At 44.5% G+C, this 21,093-nt stretch overlaps 1 protein-coding gene across 1 annotated transcript in view; it reads right to left on the minus strand.

The window, feature by feature from the left end:
* The window catches only part of LOC126156710 (protein phosphatase PHLPP-like protein), a 384,170-nt gene extending 375,739 nt beyond the window's left edge, over positions 1-8,431 (minus strand). Inside the window, exon 1 of the mRNA XM_049916328.1 lies at positions 8,077-8,431. Within this exon, the coding sequence (XP_049772285.1) occupies positions 8,077-8,431 (355 nt within the window). The remainder of the gene's footprint in view (positions 1-8,076) is intronic.
* Between the last annotated feature and the right edge of the window lie 12,662 nt (positions 8,432-21,093).

Consider the following 21,093-nt stretch of genomic DNA (forward strand, 5'->3'; position numbering starts at 1 on the left):
CCACCTTTCGCAGCAATGCAGGCTGCTATTCTCCCATGGAGACGATCGTAGAGATGCTGGATGTAGTCCTGTGGAACGGCTTGCCATGCCATTTCCACCTGGCGCCTCAGTTGGACCAGCGTTCGTGCTGGACGTGCAGACCGCGTGAGACGACGCTTCATCCAGTCCCAAACATGCTCAATGGGGGACAGATCCGGAGTTCTTGCTGGCCAGGGTAGTTGACTTACACCTTCTAGAGCACGTTGGGTGGCACGGGATACATGCGGACGTGCATTGTCCTGTTGGAACAGCAAGTTCCCTTGCCGGTCTAGGGATGGTAGAACGATGGGTTCGATGACGGTTTGGATGTACCGTGCACTATTCAGTGTCCCCTCGACGATCACCAGTGGTGTACGGCCAGTGTAGGACATCGCTCCCCACACCATGATGCCGGGTGTGGGCCCTGTGTGCCTCGGTCGTATGCAGTCCTGATTGTGGCGCTCACCTGCACGGCGCCAAACACGCATACGACCATCATTGGCACCAAGGCAGAAGCGACTCTCATCGCTGAAGACGACACGTCTCCATTCGTCCCTCCATTCACGCCTGTCGCGACACCACTGGAGGCGGGCTGCACGATGTTGGGGCGTGAGCGGAAGACGGCCTAACGGTGTGCGGGACCGTAGCCCAGCTTCATGGAGACGGTTGCGAATGGTCCTCGCCGATACCCCAGGAGTAACAGTGTCCCTAATTTGCTGGGAAGTGGCGGTGCGGTCCCCTACGGCACTGCGTAGGATCCTACGGTCTTGGCGTGCATCCGTGCGTCGCTGCGGTCCGGTCCCAGGTCGACGGGCACGTGCACCTTCCGTCGACCACTGGCGACAACATCGATGTACTGTGGAGACCTCACGCTCCACGTGTTGAGCAATTCGGCGGTACGTCCACCCGGCCTCCCGCATGCCCACTATACGCCCTCGCTCAAAGTCCGTCAACTGCATATACGGTTCACGTCCACGCTGTCGCGGCATTCTACCAGTGTTAAAGACTGCGATGGAGCTCCGTATGCCACGGCAAACTGGCTGACACTGACGGCGGCGGGGCACAAATGCTGCGCAGCTAGCGCCATTCGACGGCCAACACCGCGGTTCCTGGTGTGTCCGCTGTGCCGTACGTGTGATCATTGCTTGTACAGCCCTCTCGCAGTGTCCGGAGCAAGTATGGTGGGTCTGACACACCCGTGTCAATGTGTTCTTTTTTCCATTTCCAGGAGTGTAGTTCCCTTCCACTCAGTACTCGTGCAGCGCGCAGAATTCAACACTAATGTATCCGTCAGCGACTGCGAGAGTGACTCGACGACATGGTTCGCCTCGTAACAGCACAGTCGACAGTAAGAGCGGCGATCTGCGCTGCAGACACAGCCTGACGCCAAGTAGGCTCACCTGGCGCGAATCTGTGGTTTCCGAGGTGGCATAAGACGAGCGCAGTGAAGCTCTGGCACATCCATGTGTGTGCTCGCTTTATAACCTCACCCTACGATCCGGCACCTCCGCCGTCGACGTCCTACCGACTTGTACCGGTTTAATTTTGTTGGTTTGCAAGCAAAGTAGGGTGACACGAAAGGTTTTTGGTTATGGTACCGCACCGTATTGAAAACAACTGTCACTGATGAAACCAACGTTTCGGACTCGATCACAGTGGCCTTCTTCTGGGTCATTACACTTACTGTAAACGTGGCCAAAACGTTGGTTTCGCGAGTGATAGTTGTTTACAATATGAGGCGATACCATTACCAGAAAACTGCCACGTTAATACTTGCGGTTTATTGTGTTGGTGGAATTCTCACTTTACGCCTGGACATGTTCCAGAGCATCTGACTTGTACTTTGTGTAAGCTGTTCTTGTGCATCGTGTTCAATAAACGTGACGTGTACCTCGCTTAACAGACAGAAGCTCTTTTAATTCTTTTTTCACATTGGGTGATATTTATGGGTCAGAAGAAAAGCTATTCACTACAAAAATTTGGAGATTATTTTGCCTGTTCAGCAGATGTGTACCCTGAAGAAACCATGCAATATCGTCTTGCCTTTTACTACTGCGACTGCCACAGACTTTCACATCTATGTTTTACCAAATGTTTTATACTGTGTGAAGCTCTGATGCAATGTATTTAAATCCAACTGGAACATCTCACACATCTGGGCACATCCCTGTATGGAAGATATGTGTGCACTCTGTCTAAAGGAAGACGACTTAGTATTCGAAATTAGATCCAAATGAAAACTTTGTAATTAAGTAGACAGCTTTACTACAAAACGAAGAACTTCATTTAAGTATGTGGTGCAAGTAAGAAAACAGTGAACTGATCCAGAAATATTAATAAATTCTCATCCTTCTTCTGCACTTCAAGGTTTCGGTACTTGCGTTTATTTCTATTTTCGCTGCCATCTCGTTCTGAGTCTTCCTACATCTCTTATTCCTCTTGTGTGGTACAGCATGCCCTGACATGGGATTCTCTCTACACTCATTATTTGTAGGTGATGTTTCCACAATGTTTTAGTTTCTTCAATCTTTTCATTAATATTATAAATATCTTGTTGATCCCTAATATCCTCATTTCTTACACGGTCTTCCCTTGTAACAGCTCCAACTTTCCTGAGAAATCTCATTTCTCCTGTTTGTAGTTTACTTTTATCACTTCCATATAGCAGTACACTTGAAGCCATGGTTTTATATTATTTTAATTCCGTTTCTTTCCGCATTTTGTTTTGGAGTGTTTGTTTATCATTTCGAATATTGACGATATTTGTCAATCTAATTTTCTACACCCATATCCACATTATAGCTAAATCGCATCCTACAATATTAAGTCTGGAGACCTGTTCAAGTGGAGTATTACGGTATTTATTATTATTTGTGAGCGACAAGGGTATTTCCCATTATGAGCTACGATTCTCTTTGTCCTAACTGATGCAGATTATACACAGCTTTTTTCAGCTGATCTTCAGTTTCTTTCGAAAATGTTACATCATTTGCTTGTATACGGGTAATAACATATTTATTTCTGCCTCTTTCGGGCATCGGTGTGTCTGTGTTGTTCTTAGCATAAGTTTAAGTAGTGTGTAACTCCAGGGACTGATGATCTCAGCAGTTTGGTCCCTTAGGAATCTCCACGCATCTGAAAATTTTTGAAATTACTTCTGTTCAGCTGTATTCTTGGATTTACTTTCTGTCTCCAGATCCTAAAGGTCCTAAACAATTCATTTTCATACACGATAAATAACATTGGTGACAAGTTACAATGTTTTTTAAATATCTTAGCAACAGTAATTTCTTCAGTGTGACTATTGACAGCTTATATCACGATTTTTGTGCCTTGTATAGGATGTCCAGCTTTAGTCCTTATACCCCATAGTTTCTTTCTGTTCACAGTGTCAAAAACTCTTTCGATCTCCATAGAAGCAGTATGCATGCAACTGACTTCTCCTCGTTTTTTCTTAATTTCATACGTTATCACTGTACGAATGGTTTTCACTTTGTTCTTCTGAGAGGAGAATATCTGCTTAGGTTTAAACGATTGTTAATTATTTTTGGAAATATTTAAGAGGTTAGTTTTAGGAGGCTGCCTCTGTAACTTTCACATTTGTTTCTTTGACCTATTTTAAAATTTTATGTCATTACTGGATTTTGCCTAGAGTATGGTACTTTTCACGAGTGACAACATTCATTAAGTGAAAATAATAATCTAAAATAACAAAAGGGGAAGCACATTTTAAAAGTTTCGTATTGATACCATATGGTACATATGCTTTCCCGTATTTCATATCTTTCAAAATTTTTCCCAGTAATTCTGTTGTGAATGAATCCGCAGTAATATTACATAATATGATCATCTCTTCAGTTTTGAATTTTCTATTTGCCACGATTTTTATAAAATTATTTCAACTGATACGCGCTTTTTTGTATTTAGCTATGCAGTAACTTTCACTGCGCTATTGAAGTTTTCATTAGTTTATAAGCAAAAGTTTGGCTCCCTCATGTTTTCTGCTCTACTTCAGTTATAAAGTGATCACATGACTGTTAGTGTGTTAGCCTGATTATTTGTTTGGCTTGGTTCTAGTTTTGCTTGTTCCCCTCTTCAGTTCCTTATGTTTTATTCTGCAGCAGTTTTTTTGTGGGCTCTATCTATTTCTCCAACGACCCCTGCGATATTATCGTTCCAAAACCTTAATCATTTCTTTTCAATTAACTTCTTCCTTTTTGCCATTCCCTCATACACCGCACTTTCTATGTATTCTTTAACATTTTGCCACTCTTCCTCTACATCTCGAACAGTTAGTGTGTCTCTCAGATAGATTGACGGAAAGAAATTGCAACAGCAGGAGAGATGGTTGATAAGACGAGCCTTTTTACAGCTGGGAAGATGTCTGTAGTTGAAGTCGAAGCTCTATAGGAGGGCTGAAATTATATCTTCTAGCCGTTGCTGCCGCCAGCCTATTTATGTACGCTCTGACCGATTGGTGAGATGGCACATCGTCGCGCCCGCCGAGCAGTTTAGAAGCGAACCCATCTCGCTCCCTTCAGGAGGCAGGTACGTGATCATAATATTATGCATTCAGCTAGTTGCTCTCAATGGGCATTTTGGCAATATAATGGTGTTCATTCTTATCTTTCAATGTACTTTCTACACTTAATCAAAGACTTACACAGTCAATGGCTGTGTCCGCAAAGTACTAACTTAACTGTGTTTTATCCTCCCTACCCACCTATGCCAAGGATATACTTCGAGTTGTATTCCACAGTCCGATTGTTAATGTTTCTTTTTAAGGTGTTAGCGGGTAACTTCCACGATCAAATACTGCACTTCTTCTTGTTTCCATTCATAGCAAGAAGAACCCTCCTCCCCTTATACACTACTGGCCACTAAAATTGCTACAGTACGAAGATGACGTGCTACAGACGCGAAATTTAAACAACAGGAAGAAGATGCTGTGATATGCAAACGATTAGCTTTTCGGAGCATTCACACAAGGTTGGCGCCGGTGGCGACACCTACAACGTGCTGGCATGGGGAAAGTTTCGAACCGATTTCTCATGCACAAACAGCAGTTGACCGGCGTTGCCTGGTGAAACGTTGTTGTGATGGATCGTGTAAGGAGAAGAAATGCGTACCATTACGTTTCCGACTTTGATAAAGGTCGGATTGTAGCCCATCGCGATTACGGTTTATCGTATCGCGACATTGCTGCTCGCGTTGGTCGAGATACAATTACTGTTGGCAGAATATGGAATCGGTGGGTTCAGGACGGTAATACGGAACGCCGTGCTGGATCCCAACTGTCTCGTCTCACTAGCAGTCAAGATGAGAGGCATCTTATCCGCATGGCTGTAACGGATCGTGCAGCCACCTCTCGATTCCTCAGTCAACAGATTGGGATGTTTGCAAGACAACAACCATCTGTACGAACAGTTCAAAAATGTTCAAATGTGTGTGAAATCGTATGGGACTTAACTGCTAAGGGCATCAGCCACTATGCTTACTGTGGTGTCACCGCCAGACACCACACTTGCTAGGTGGTAACCTTTAAATCGGCCGCGGTCCGCTAGTATACGACGGACCCGCGTGTCGCCACTGTCAGTGATTGCAGACCGAGCGCCGCCACACGGCAGGTCTAGAGAGACTTCCTAGCACTCGTCCCTTGTACAGACGACTTTGCTAGCGATGCTACACTGACAAATACGCTCTCATTTGCCGAGACGATAGTTAGCATAGCCTTCAGCTACGTCATTTGCTACGACCTAGCAAGGCGCCATTACCAGTTAATATTGAGATTGTGAAACATGTACAGTCAAGAGAGATGTACACCAATTATGGATTAAAGTTAAGTATTCTAGCAGCAACGTACCTTATTGGCTATATTAATTACATTGTCATTTTCCAGACCTCACGCCATCCTGCGTGAGCTTAAAGGCGTGCATTTCGGCCTCTTCTAGCAACACGGTGTTGGCTCTTCTGCCAACACAATACTTACACACTACTTAACCTGAATTATCCTAAGGACAAACATACACACCAATGCCCGAGGGAGGACTCGAACCTCCGTCGGGACCAGCCGCACAGTCTATGACTGCAGCGCCTGAGACCGCTCCGCTAATCCCGCGCGGCACACGAACTGTTCGACGACGTTTGCAGCAGCATGGACTATCAGCTCGGAGACCATGGCTGCGGTTACCGTTGACTCTGCATCACAGACAGGAGCGCCTGCGATGATGTACTCAACGACTAACCTGGGTGCACGAATGGGAAAACGTCATTTTTTCGGATGAATCCAGGTTCTATTTACAGCATCATGATGGTCGCATCCGTGTTTGGCGACATCGCGGCGAACGCACATTGGAAGCGTGTATGCGTCATCGCCATACTGGCGTATCACCCGGCGTAATGGTTTGGGGTGCCATTGGTTACACGTCTCGGTCACCTCTGGTTCGCATTGACGGCAGTTTGAACAGTGGACGGTTACATTTCAGATGTGTTACGACCCGTGTCTCTACCCTTCATTCGATCCCTGCGAAACCATACATTTCAGCAGGAAAATTCACGACCGCATGTTGCAGGTCCTGTACGGGCCTTTCTGGATACAGAAAATGTTCGACTGCAGCCCTGGCCAGCACATTCTCCAGATCTCTCACCAATTGAAAACGTCTGGTCAATAGTGGTCAAGCAACTGGCTCGTCACAATACGCCAGTCACTACTCTTGATGAACTGTGGTATCGTGTTGAAGCTGCATGGGCAGCTGTACCTGTACACGGCATACAAGCTCTGTTCGACTCAATGCTCTGGTGTCCGTCCCTGGTAGCTGAATGGTAGCCGGCACGGTAGCTCAGCGTGTTCGGTCAGAGAGCCGGTTGGTCTCTGTAACAAAAAACTGAGTGGAAGGATCAACCACCGAACTTGAACAGGATGTCTTGCGACGTCCGCAACGACCACACACAACGATCAATAACGAAAAAAAAGGGGTTAGCGGGACAGAATGTGTATCCTGAGGGCCCGGGTTCGATACCCGGCTGGGTTGGAGATTTTCTCCAATCAGGTACTGGGTTTTGTGTTGTCCTCATCATCATCATTTCATCCCCATCGACGCGCAAGTTGCCGAAGTGACTTGAAATCGAAAGACTTGCACCAGGCGAACAGCCTACCCGACGGGAGGCGTTCGTCACACGATATTTTTTTAATTTAATGTCCAGGCTTATCAAGGCCGTTATTAGGGCCAGAGGTGGTTGTTCTGGGTACTGATTTCTCGGGATCTACGCACCCAATTTGCGTGAAAGTGTAATAACAAGTCAGTTCTAGTATAATATATTTGCGCAATGAATACCCGTTTACCATCTGCATTTCTTCTTGGTGTAGTAATTTTAATGGCCAGTAGTGTATGTCTATGTGAGTTGTGTGGTACCCATTTGTGCCTTGCTTAACTAGGCCACCCCTATTAACATTCATTGAAATAAGACGTTTCGCGTTGCACCTCAGTATCCATGTTTTCGATTAATTTTCAAGATCATTTAGGGTAGTTCCTCACTATATTTGGCACCCAACTTTGGTTTTATGCATCCTAGGAGAATGAATCGATCACAACCGACACTGTATAACTATTTTTTGTACAGAACTGAATATAATGTGTTTTTCAAATTTTAGGGAGAGTTGATTTTGAGAGAATCACCTAATATTTCTCTGAAAAATATCGTTAACCACCTCGTCTGTTGCCTTCTCTCTAATGGGATGCATTGTAACATCGTCTGCAAAATGTATCTGTTCTGCTTGTTGAATGTTAAGTGGAAGGTTTTACGCATATACAAGGACCAGAAATGGACCCAAAATTAATCCCTGTGGGATTCTCTTTGTGATTATTCCCCAGGCATTAATTTTTTATCTTTATAGCATTGTTCGTATTGTTCAGCACAACTTTACTGCGCTCTACTTGTTAAGCCTGATTCAAACCAACTATGTGTAAGGCCATTTCTAAGTCTGTAAGATGATGTACACAGTGCGACGACGACCAGATTGGGGAGTGGGGTTTGTTTGTGTTGGGTGCATTGACTCACCAGGGAAGATGAGCAGGCGGCCGGGGAGTAGGGCGACGTGTCGGCGGCGCCACTGCGGGAAGACGAGCCCCTTGAGCACGAGCAGCGGGCCGGCGCGCGCCAGCCCGGCGGCGCACGGCGAGGCGGCGGGCCCCGTGCGGAAGCGCAGCGCGTGCTGCAGCCAGGGGTCGATGCCGAGGCGCGCGCGCCGCCCCGCGTCCCGCCAGCCCAGCCGCCGCAGCACGCGCTCCTGCTCGTCCAGCGGGCGCTCCTCAGCTCGCAGCCGACGAGGAGGGCCGCCGCCGTACTGCACACAGTCAGAGTCGCCTCTTAAGTAGCCGCCTGTAATATTTCTCTTGTGTTTGTGACGGGACATTTCTGTCACCAGTATCTGCGGATTTGAATTCCCGCTCAGCGACTACAGCGTGGCTGGTGTAACGCACACAGCGGCCGTAAGTGGTTGGAGGGCTCTACCCGCATGAGACGAGCAGCACTGCACTCTCAGCAGCAGAGGGATTTTTCCTGTGGGGCGATCAACTTCGCCATATCGCTCGGACGACTGTGCGGCTACGCCTGGCTATAAGTGTAACGACATTAAGAGCGGTGGCACTAGAATCCTGAGGTGTGCGCAACAGTGTGATAATAATTTTACATGTCCTTTAAAAAAATTTTAATGCGAGTTCTGTAAATTGAAAATTAAGGGATGGGGAGGGAGGGGGGAGAGAAAGGAAAGGAGCTAGTGTGTCTCCGGACGTCCATCTTTTCAGAGATGGTAGCGGGACTCCGCTGTTCGGTACAGGATTTCAAACCAAAAACCTTTCAGCTGTCTAATTTCCAAACTGTTATTTTATTTCGCTGCCAGTGACGGCGATTGACTACGCAATCTTCAGGACCCTGACCGACGTATAGGAAGATTCCAACCTCTGTTCCGGTCAAAATAGGGGCCAGCATTCAAATACTGGTGTCTGCAGAAATCTATGGATACCAATATTTCGATGCTGGGCCATGTTTTGCCGGAAGAGAGGTTGGAATCTTCCTAGATGTCGGTTAGGGAGCCTGAAGATCGCCTAGTAAATCGCCGTCACCTGTAGCCAAGCCGGCCGGGGTGGCCGAGCGGTTCTAGGTGCTACAGTCTGGAACCGCGTGACCGCTACGGTCACAGGTTCGAATCCTGCCTCGGGCATGGATGTGTGTGATGTCCTTAGGTTAGTTAGGTTTAAGTAGTTCTAAGTTCTAGGGGACTGATGACCTCAGAAGTTAAGTCCCATAGTGTTCAGAGCCATTTTAACCATTTTGTAGCCAAATAAAATAACCGTTTGGAAATTAGACGGCTGAAAGGTTTTTGATTTGACATCCAGGAGCTATTGACATCAGCTGCAGGGCTTTATGTGGAATCACCAGAATTCGAACACGGGATCTCCCTCTTGCTAGGCCGTTGCGTCAACCATTGCACCATCCACGCGCACTGTCTGCGAAATTGCGGAAACTATCTCGGCACTCCTCTCATCCGACCCACACTCCCACCCAGCTCCACCTAACTGCAGTCGCTGTCGATGTCCTCCATGCTTCTTTGAGATTCCCGCAGGATGTCGAAAGTAAATGTACATTCTCGCTGAAGATTGTGGATTCAGGGTCCATCGAGTCGAAATAATTATATGAATGCGTGGAGTCTGTTCTTTCGGATGTGCCCAAAAGAATAGACACCAGACATTCATGTAATTAAACACAAGTTCTCTACCAAGAAGAGCGAACTCGAAATTAACTAGGTACCTCGTTAATAGTTAAGAAACCAACAAGCCAGAATTACTAAAATGGTAGGACAGAACTGTCTTCAATGTTGTCCAACCATGACAAAGAACTTTCTAATAATAAACAAAATAATTTTATGTCATTATAAGAGTTGAGGGGCACGAAAGGTAGACTGGCGACGTCAAGGAAAGAGTTTCTGAAGAAGAGAAATTTGTTAACATCGAGTATAGATTTAGGTGTCAGGAAATCTTTTTTGTAAGTATTTGTATGGAGTGTAGCCATGTATAGAAGTGAAATATGGATGATAAACAGTGTAGACAAGAAGAGAACAGAAGCTTTTGAAATGTGGTACTACAGAAGTATGCCGAAGATTAGGTGGATAGATCACGTAAGTAATGAGCAGGTAATGAATAAAATTGGAGAGAAGAGGAATTTGTGGCACAACTTGACTAGAAGAAGGGATCGGTTGGTTGGACACGTTCTCAGACACCAAGGTATCATCAGTTAAGTATTGCAGGGAAGCGTGGAGTTTAAAAATCGTAGAGAGAGACCATAAATACACTAAACAGATTCAGAAGGCTGTAGGTTGCAGTAGTTACTCGGAGATGAAGGGGCTTGCACAGGATAGAGTAGCATGGAGGGCTGCATCAAACTAGTCTTTGGACTGAAGACCATAACAACAACATTGTACGAGGGTTGTTTTTTAAGTGAGGGCCGTTTTTATTTTTAAAAAAAGATACAAATACTTTCGTAAAAAAACTTTTATTTTCTAGTTCTACACACTTTTACCTATTTTTCTACATAGTTGCCTTGTTTATTTAAGCACTTGTCATACCGTACAACTAAGTTTTTAATTCCCTCTTCAAAGAATTCGGCCGCCTGCTCCGACAGCCAAGAGTTCACGGCCGCTTTCACTTCATCGTCGTCATTGAAGCGCTGCCTGCCAAGATGGTGTTTCAGGTACCGGGAAAGGTGAAAATCGCTAGGAGCAAGCTCGGGGGTTTATGGTGCATGGTCCAAAACTTCCCAGCCAAAAGAATCAATCAAATCCCGAGTCTTTTGAGAGGTGTGAGGCCTAGCGTTATCGTGCAGGAGCAAAACTCCTTTTGTCAGCATGCCGCGCCTTTTGTTTTGAATTGCTCTGCGGAGCTTCTTTAGAGTTGCACAGTAGGAATCTGAGTTGATTGTCGTTCCTCATGGCATAAAGTCCACTAGTAAAACACCGCGCCGGTCCCAGAACACAGTTGCCATAATATTGCGCTTTGACAGCGTCTGTTTGGCTTTGACCTTGACGGGTGAGGTTGTGTGTCGCCATTCCATCGATTGTCGCTTGCTTTCGGGAGTGATATGGGATACCCATGTTTCATCTCCAGTGACAATTTGACTCAACATGTCATCCCCTTCTTCCTCGTAACGAATCAAAAAGTCCAATGAAGTGTCAAATCTCTTCCCTTTGTGGTCCTCTGTGAGGAGTCTGGGTACCCACCGAGAACACAGTTTCTTAAAGTTTAGGTTTTCAGACACAATTTTGTACAAAACCGACCTTGAAACTTGTGGAAATTCCAAAGAAAGAGTGGAAATAGTGAATCATCTGTCCTCGCGAATCTTTGTTTCGACTGCAGCCACCAAATCATCAGTGATCACAGAGGGCCGGCCTGAGCGTTCTTCCTCATGGACGTTTTGACGGCCATTTTTAAACTCTCTAACCCATTGACGCACTTTACCTTCACTCATTGCATTCAAGCCATAAACTTCTGTTAACTGACGATGAATTTCTGCAGCTGATAGGCTTCTCGCGATCAAAAAACGTATCACTGACCGTATCTCACACACGGCGGGCGATTCAATAATCGTAAACATTATAAAGTAGCACAGCGATGCGTACACGTCAGCTACAGAGCTGCAACTTGCATCAGTGTGAACGGGAAGGATGCCGGCAAGTAGCGCGGTGGCTTGTTCCGGTGTCCGCGCGAACTACGGGACTATAAGCGCGAACGGCCCCTACTTAAAAAATAACCCTCGTATCTTATTAAAAGTAAAAAAGTATTTAGCCAGGACTGGGTTTGGACGATATTGGTTCAAATGGCTCTGAGCACTATAGGAGCTCAGAAGCTAAGTCCCATAGTACTCAGAGCCATTTGATTTGAACAGCTCTCACCAATTGGATTACAAAATGTTCCAACTCCATTTCCTCATAAATCGCAAAACGTGGAATATAATACGTTCATCTTCTGACTCGACAAAAAGCCAGTAAGTGATAAAGTTACAATGAAACTGCTTCCAAGTCGTGCAATAACAACATTTTCTGGATTCACAATGCACGCTCAATATACGGGCCCAGTCGCCATCGGAACCCGACGCACATCCAAGTGTGTCTGCACCGTCGCCCTTGTTCGAGCGATGTAGCAAAATAGATCGGCCCACAGGAAAAATCCTTCTGCCGCCGCCGCGAGCACGCCACACTGGACTCGCTGAGCGGGAATTCAAATCCGCCGATACGGGTCAAGAATGAACCGTCAGGATATTCTTACTTTATCTCGCGAACTAGTTATTGCAGATACTTTGGAAAGATGTTTTTGTAACCAATATCGACTACAGCCGGTCATGATCTTTGAAGTGTTCTTACTGTGAGGTTTGACGGAAGCATTGATCTCTCGTTTTCGGGCGTACTGGCCACTCATTGCTTGGGCGGTGTGCGAGCACGCCGACTAGTAGCATTTCGACGGCACTTCGTTCTGGTGTTCCGCGGTGTGCGCTGATGTTAAATGTGGCTGACGCGTGTTGGTAGTCTCGGTAAGATAGTGCCATTTGTTGTTGTTATATTCGAATCGACTGTTCAAATGCGAGGTCATTCTGTTAAACCGTTCGTCAAGTGCTCTCATTCCGCGACTAAATTTTTCAGCAAATCGTGCTGATAAACTTGCTGTTAATTGTAGAAATGAACATGTGCTCCGCGTGGCGTTGTAAACAGTTTGCGTTTTTGTGAAGTCCTGCTTACAGATTAAACTGTTCCATTTAATCCGAAACATTATACCACAAGTTTAGTTCGAATGGTTCAAATGGCTCTGAGCACTATGGGACTTAACTTCTGAGGTCATCAGGCCCATAGAACTTAGAACTACTTAAATCTAAGGACATCACACAGATCCATGCCCGAGGTAGGATTCGAACCTGCGACCGTAGTGGTCGCGCGGTTCCAGGCTGTAGCGCCTAGAACCACTCGGTCACACCGGCCGGCGCAAGTTTAGTCACTCTTTTCTTCAGCCTTGTTTATTCAATGAATTTCATCTTGCTGCGTATGGAATTTAGTCCGTACGATACTAATATATGCGACCTGTCTTTCACGTGTCTTTGTGATACCATCGGGTCTCTTGGCGTTCTGTTCATTCGGTTTTGAACCAATAATATAATTTAAATTCAAACAGCATTTCTAATTTCAACCTTCCTGATCACTTACTGCTTTATTAAGTGCAAAGCGGCATAACCTTTGGCCTGTCGGCATTTCGCGATTGGTTGTTACGAGACGCTACTTTTATCTCAGCTAACTGTTGCATTTGACAAATTCCGTATCTCACCGGTAATACACCCTGTTCTTAATCATACATATCCTCGTTCTGATGCAGGCATTTTCAGCTAACAACGTAGGTACTGACGACAGACGCTGATTGCATCCTGCAAAAGTGTGTTTATTCACGTTCCATAAGCCATCTCAAAGAGATTTCTGAAGGTAGTTGGCAAGTCTTGGCAAACCTTGTATATTCAAATTTTTCGAACTGCAACATCATTCAGTCGATTGTCAGCAGTTATTCATTGTTTCGTATTTGTGTACATTCCCACTACACAGTGCTCGGCTATAAGTTGCTCATTACACTTTAGCTCTTGTTAGCATCTTCTCAGTGTTGTTCGTCTGCCGTTCAATTTCTAATACTATGCCTGTTTTTTTCCGATGCGCGATTAATGTAAACATGTGCTGCTGATTTAACTTTCTTTTCTCACACCGAAGTCAGAGTGCATATGTTAATGGGTTGCTTGGGTTATTAGTGGACTGTTGGAAGACACATTTGCTGATACCAGAGCAAGTTAGGTTTTCTTGTTACAAGGTACACCACTTCTTAAAACAGCAGACTCCTTAGAACGTGTAACACGACAGTCTACCGTAAATGGACGAAACGCTTTGATCAATCACAAACACGCAACCGCGGACGCACAGTTAATGGCTAAAAAAGGGTCATGTTCCTGTTGACATCTGAAATCAGCTGCACAGGAACCAGTTTCACACTAAGTTCTACAGATTTCTCTTATTTTATCGTCATGATCATTTCTCCCTATGTAGGCGGGTACCAACAGAATGTTTCCGCTATCGGAGGAGAAATTTGGTGATTGAAATTTCATGAGAAGATCCCGTCGCAACGAAAAACCTCTTTGTTTTAATGATTGTCACTCCAATTCACGTACCATGTCTGTGGCAATATCTCCCCTACTTCGCCATAATACAAAACGGGACCTATAACACTTCCTTGAGGAAGACCGGATATTATTTCTGTTTTACTCGATGACTTTCCGTATATTACTACGAACTGTGACCTTTCTGACAGGAAATCACGAATCCAGTCGCACAACTGATGCGATATTCGATAGGCAGGCAGTTTTGTTAGAAGACGCTTGTGAGGAACGGTGTCGAAGCATTAAAAGTAGCGGCACTACTGTAAGCTTTAGATATGTAGGAAATTATTTAATGCGTTATTTAAATAGTTTGTTAATATTTACACTCATAAATCCGAAAACCGTAGAAATTATTGTTTGTTGATAGACTGTGGTAGATAAAAGCAATCTGCCAACAGCATGCGCCGGCCTGTGTGGCCGAGCGGTTCTAGGCGCTTCAGTCTGGAACCACACTACGCTACGGTCGCTGGTTCGATTCCTGCCTCGGGTATGGATGTGTGTGATGCCTTAGGTTAGTTAGGTTTAAGTAGTTCTAAGATCTAGGGTACTGATGGCGTCAGATGTTAAGTCCCATAGTGCTCAGAGCCATTTGAACCATTTGATAACAACATAATATTTCTCGAAAAATTTTCGTATGATCTGATTGTCATATGCCTGTAAAAGGTTAAAATTAAGAATTTCAGCAATTTTCACGTTCAGTAGTATGACGTCAGTGTGCTTGACCGAGGTTTCCTGATTGAACAGCGGCAATTTGTGGGGAGTCTAGTTTCGGGCGCCGTTGGAGGCGGTCAGGCTGTGTTAGTCTCTGTTAGGAGAAAGTTTTAATTGATGAGCGGTGAAATTAGCGTTCCTTCGCGTGTGTGAATTATTCGGAGTTTCTGCTTTCGGACATAGATATTTTTCGGCACCTGAAGAACTTGTTACTTTACGGGTTGCGTGTGATACAAGCCGCACTTATACGGTTTCAGTGTGCAGCCATTGTGGAATTTATAGTTTGACATACTGTGGAACTTTAATGGATTTCTACAGATAACTCACGCAATTATTCAAGGTTTATTTTTTTTTCTGTCGCAATGAGCCAACATAGAGGACTGGTAGAAGTCGAGCTGGACACGATAGTAATTGCTGGAGCCCTCAAGTCTGTGTGTGCAGTCGTCTTCCATTTCAAGCTGCTCAGTTATGGATTATTCTTCAAAAGATACGATTCTACTTTCATGCAATGGTTCTCTTAAGTTGCTTTTCATCTAGATATATTTTATTTTTGTGCTTTTTTTTAAAAAAAAAAAAACTTCAACCTTTGGCATTTACCACGCGTCCATACAGCTATTTGAACAGTGTAGTGTCAGTTATGACGATAAGAACGCAAGGACAGCACAACAGCCAAGCCCCGAACGGAGAAAATCCCTAAGCCAGCTGGTAATCGAGCCGAGAACTCTTTGGTTGCTGTCCCTCCGCGCCGACCGCACAGCTACCGAGGCGGACATTATATGTCGTGTTGAATAAATATATTTCTGCACGGTGCGCGGGAGTTGCAACTCAGGTTCAGAGGACACAGACAAATCAACCCGTACATGACTTGGTTCCCATGACCGCTTTGTCTTCTAGAAGCCACTGATCACAAAAAAGCAACATGTGACGTAACTGAGATTGATGAAAAAATAAGTAAAATTCTGTGAAACAATAAGCTGGAGTGCACGATGTCCTATTGAGATGGATCTGTGTGGTCTCGATCAGTGTGTACAGGGTGTATTGTGGTGACGGGGGAGTTTCATGATTTTGGTGTCGTAATCTGCGGCATTCTTGTCACTCTATGGTAAATGTTTGGAATCTTTCCTTTGGGTATCAGCGTGATATGTTCCGGCTCGACAGTGTCGCGTTTGAAGAAAACCAGATATATTTGTTGGGCGGTCGTACATGCAAGATTAAGTAATACAGTAGCGAAGTTGCACCAAGAATTCCATTGTTGAACATTATTGAGGTGTACAGGCGACAGAAGTTGAACGAGCGTACTGTTTTCCGTTGTACGATGTTAGCACTGAGTGAGGTGGCACGGCCGATTTTCGTCACTATCCTTCCCTGATCCGAGCTTGTTCTCTGTCTCTAATGACCTCGTTGTCGACGGGATGTTAAGCACTAATCTCCCGCTCCTCCACCAGTCAGCAATAGACGTATGTTCGATAGCAGTCGTTTGTGTCTGATGAGCGAAATGACGCTGACGACTTCGTGTAGTCGCGGGCCAAGCGAAAAGCAAAAGACAGGAATCTGAGACGTAGCAGAACTAATGTACCTCTCTCGGTTAGTTCTTAACCGACCTCTTTTTTCTTTCTTCTTCTTCCGTCAGATTTTACGACCCCTCTACGCCTCCGCCGTTATGGGGCCTATGTTGCCACCCGCTCGGTACGGCTCTAATACAGATGAGTGTACAGAAAAATAATGTTTACAGTCGTTTATTTCCTTTGTGCGGAAGGAAGCACAACGCCAGGAGGGTGAGTAAGAGGCACGACCTTCAACGACGCGTGACGGGAGGTGCGTGATGCGCGCGCGTCATTGTCTCCCCTGGTGCGGGGGAAGTCACGAGTCGGGGAGGAGGGCAGGAAGCGGCTGACGTGTCGGCAGGTGCGGCGCTAGTGCTAGTGCTAATGCTGATGCTAATGGCCAGGTTTGGCCGCCGTCGCGGGGCAACGGTTCTCCTGCGGGGAGCAGCGTGGGAAAACACCCAGTCCGCGCAGGTGAGTCGTTCATGCATCCGCTTTTAAGCAAAGCGACGATGTCCCAAGTCAGTGAACTGCCTTTTCCGTGTGACAAACACTGGGCTATGTAGGTATCACCTGCCTCTGTATTACTGACTCCCGTTATCGAGGGAAGTCCACATTCACTATTCGTTGGAATTGCGAATCTGTTATACAGAAACAGTGCAATGAATGTGCTCGGAGGGTCTGGTAACGTTTGTAGAAGTTTACATGAACTGAGCTGCATATTGCAATCACTTACAATAGTATAAACTGAAGAACATATGTTCTTCCTGAAATCTCCATCCATTAGCGGCAACGTCTATAATGTCGAATAAACTTCATGGAAATAAAACTCACTTGAAGGGTTTCGCCTTCTCAGACGAGCTTCTAATTCTCTACAACAGAGAAAAAACATTAACTCCCTAGGAAAATGATAATTGAAATTCTTCTGGGTATTGTACCATATTACAACGGCCTTCCTCAGTGCATGACTGGTTTTGGTGCAGGAAAGGTGGCTCTGTTTATTTGCAAACGATCGGTGTTACTATATAATATTTGTGAAATTTTACTGCCACTATAATATAACAGGTTAGTCATGACAAAGGGGGAGAGGGTAGGAAAGAATCTATTCGTGGACTAGCCAGACATCATGAATAAAGAGGACGGCTGCAAGCTTTGGGCGTCCCAGCTGCCTGCTATCCCAGTCCACCGGGCCACGAGCGGTTATGGGACAGGTGCCTCAGTGGCCACGGATGCGACAGCCTACACAAAATAGTTGCAGGACTGCATAATTACACTTGATGGTGGAACTGCCTCTAATTGTTTAAATAAAGAGTGAAAATAAATACTTATGTCCAGTACAGGCCAAGTCCTTTTCCCACCAGTTCCAAGGAAGAGGTGGAGGTCGCGTGACTTAGGTTAGTGGAGGTAGCCCAAGTGCCCTTTTCTTCCAGCCATTTTCTTAGGTTAGCAGAAGTAGCTCAACTGACCTATCTTATCCAAAAATTCAGACTTCCCACCAGGGGGAGTGTGGCACTTTCCCGCCATCTTGAATAACGTCGTTCCCATTTCCAGCTGACGTCACGATGGCCATATTGGATGACGTCACTTTCCCTTAAGGGTAGGCAACCCGATCCCACTGAAAGGCAGGCAACCCGCACGTTTGGGATGACGCCCTTGTCACCCCACTGCTAACATTAATTTGCTGAACTAGTATTGGTGTTGAATTGACCGTTTAGCCTTTCTTATACTGCTGGTTGCTGTGTTCAAACGTTCCTCTAGAAACAAATTCGGAGGCATATATGCAATTGCTATAGGATGTAGAAATGAAAAAATGTACAAGGTTAGTGCAAATCGCTGCTACAAATTGCAACGCCTTCAACGGTTCTGCGCAGATATCGTCGATATGATACTGTTTCAGTAATTTTCCTTCTACGGGCAATAAAAATCAAGTCAAGTTCTTGGGACTGTCATTTTTGGTCCGTCAAAGGATCGTACGTCTGTCTATTCATTACCTTACACACCAAGTCCTTTTAGCAAAACAGCATAGGTATAACCGAACAGAAAAAAAGCATTAACGTTGTCGGTGTTAATTATGAGTATAAGCTTCAAACGAAATCGACAACAAAACAACAAGTAACGGTCTGGTAATTTGCTATGACCTGCGCGTTATCACTGTGATCATTGGAAATATTTGTCTCTCAAACCACTGTGAATAGAGCATATATCTGCAGGATGCATTCTCATATGCTCCTGCTTGAATACGCGGTTGTAATGACGTGTATGATATCATTTTGCCAGTGTTCAACGCATTTTTGGTTTACGTAATGTGACCTGATCGAAGACAGCGAATATTCAGAAATACAAGCCGCCTTTTACAGATTTATGTTGTTTCTTTTTCCCATGAGAGTGTTGCAGGAATTTCGGCCAGTGCCGCATTGTGCTTATTGAACGACACAGATTCTGTTGGGAAAGGCTGACTTCTCAACCAGAGAAATTAAAAAAAAAACCTGTTGGTGTGTTGTATTATTAGCGTCAAAAGTGGTTTGCCTGAAAACTTTCAGACCATGTAGAAGTGTGGAAGGAAACGGAAGTTTCACGCATCACAGTACATTTATTACAAATACAGCAAATAGGACGCGCTAGTAACTAGTGACATCAGTATTTGCCAGCTTTGTGGTGATCCCTTAACATTCTAAATCCGGTCAACAGAAGTGCTCTTAAGCTTGTACTATTATGTAGGCTCTCGCTCGACAAGTAACCATTGTTTCTGATACTTCTTCCTTTAGTAATAGGTTAATAGCATTATTTAGAATATTACTCGAGCCCTCTGCACAATTCTTAACATGTCTTGCTCTTTTAATGGGAGTTTTATGCTCCATGATTTTTTCTGATTTTACGATCTGCTGCTGTTCATAGCCTTCTCTCAAGACAGTTAACTAAGCTGAAGAAATACACACAGAAGCCGGAACGTAAGTCGACGCCTCTCTCCACCTCCTTTACCACGCTCGATGAAGTAAGCCCGCGGCCTCTCAGATCTATAGTTAGAGAAGTGATTTATAATCTTTCATCAGAATGACAACATGTAACGACATGGGTTACAACGAAAACAAAAACAGTTTAATTTTGTCCTCTTTGTATCTTGGTTGGGACCTGTATAGAAACAAAGTAAAGGATATTTCCGTGTTGATACGGAGAGGGGTGAAGCAGTGGTAAGACACTAGACTAGGATGCGGGAGGACGACATTCCAAATCCCCATACGGCCATCCAGATTTATGTTTTCCACGATTTCCCTACATCTCTTAAGGTAACTTGCCTGTCAGTACGCTTAAACAAACCTTTTTTCTTTTTCTTTTTTAAACGATGTTTAGAACATTTCGAACAAAATGGTGGTTAAATGAACTGTATTGGACATCAGGTAGTTGTTTGAAAATCAGCTTAAAGATCTCTCAGTGTGCACCCACACCTATGTTTCAGCTGCTTTCACACACCAATGTTACCATTAGACACCTGTTCGAGAAACAAGTACTATACAACTGATTTTCAAGTTGGCAGCCCTGTTAGAAGATACACTTTGGGATGCTCTTATGTTTCCCCTATATAGTTCGGATCTTCGAGCATTGTTTTCCTTATAAACTTTTCTGTGGGTTGAGTTGTTAATATTTAAGTTATTACGCTTGTAACTTGTTTCAATGCAGCGCAGTAAGCAGGCGTGAAGTTCTAAAGTTGCTAGGATTATATTGCAGGTTTGATACTATGACTGTTGGCAACTGATTCCACGAAAATGGATTCAGCTAAAAATTGGGTCCTTGAGGCAATTAAACATGCCAGAATAACAAGGAGAAACAAGAAAAGGAAGAGAGAAGATGAGGAACATCTAAACCAAGAAGATTATGCAGCTGGAATGTATAAGGAACAGCGCAAGTGAGTCATAGAACATACGTATCTTTGAACTGAATCCAAAGTTTCTGACGTGTTTATTTCACGCACAAAAGAATCTACGTGAGCTAGAGATCTGAAATTTGGAGAAAAGTAGACTGCAGACACTAACGGCCTACCAACAGGAAGGAAAAGACATTCTTGTTCATCATAAAACGTAAAATTGATGTTGATTATCAGATATAAATATTCTAGAATAATAACTTGTAGCTGAGATGACATTATTGTAGTCTACTTTTTAGAGAGACATGTTCTTAATGTGCGCTTGAAGTTTCAAGCATATAGGCAAGATAATCAGTGCATAGATTTCAAGTATGGACCAACACACAAAAATGTATTTCACTGACCTTCACGATTAATTGTAGTTAAGCTAATGCGAGAGCTAATGTTATTAATACTATATCAAAATGTTCAGTAAGAAAGACTTCTACCCCCTACAATTTTTATCCTACTAAGCGTTCACGTTTTTAGTTAGAGTCATGTAAACTTTATGGAAATTATTATTTTTCCAGAAGCTTAGAGGCAAGTTACATTAAGGTAAATTTCAAGATGGTTCTTTCTAAAAGGACACGCGAACTTGAAGTCTGTCTCTAACGACATCGAGGCCCACAGGGCATTACATCCTATCTTACTTTCTTCCGTTTGCTTTTACGTCGATGCACAGTGCAGAGCTCA

The sequence above is a fragment of the Schistocerca cancellata genome, chromosome 2 (assembly GCF_023864275.1).
Source record: "Schistocerca cancellata isolate TAMUIC-IGC-003103 chromosome 2, iqSchCanc2.1, whole genome shotgun sequence".
In the NCBI taxonomy this organism is placed as follows: domain Eukaryota; kingdom Metazoa; phylum Arthropoda; class Insecta; order Orthoptera; family Acrididae; genus Schistocerca; species Schistocerca cancellata.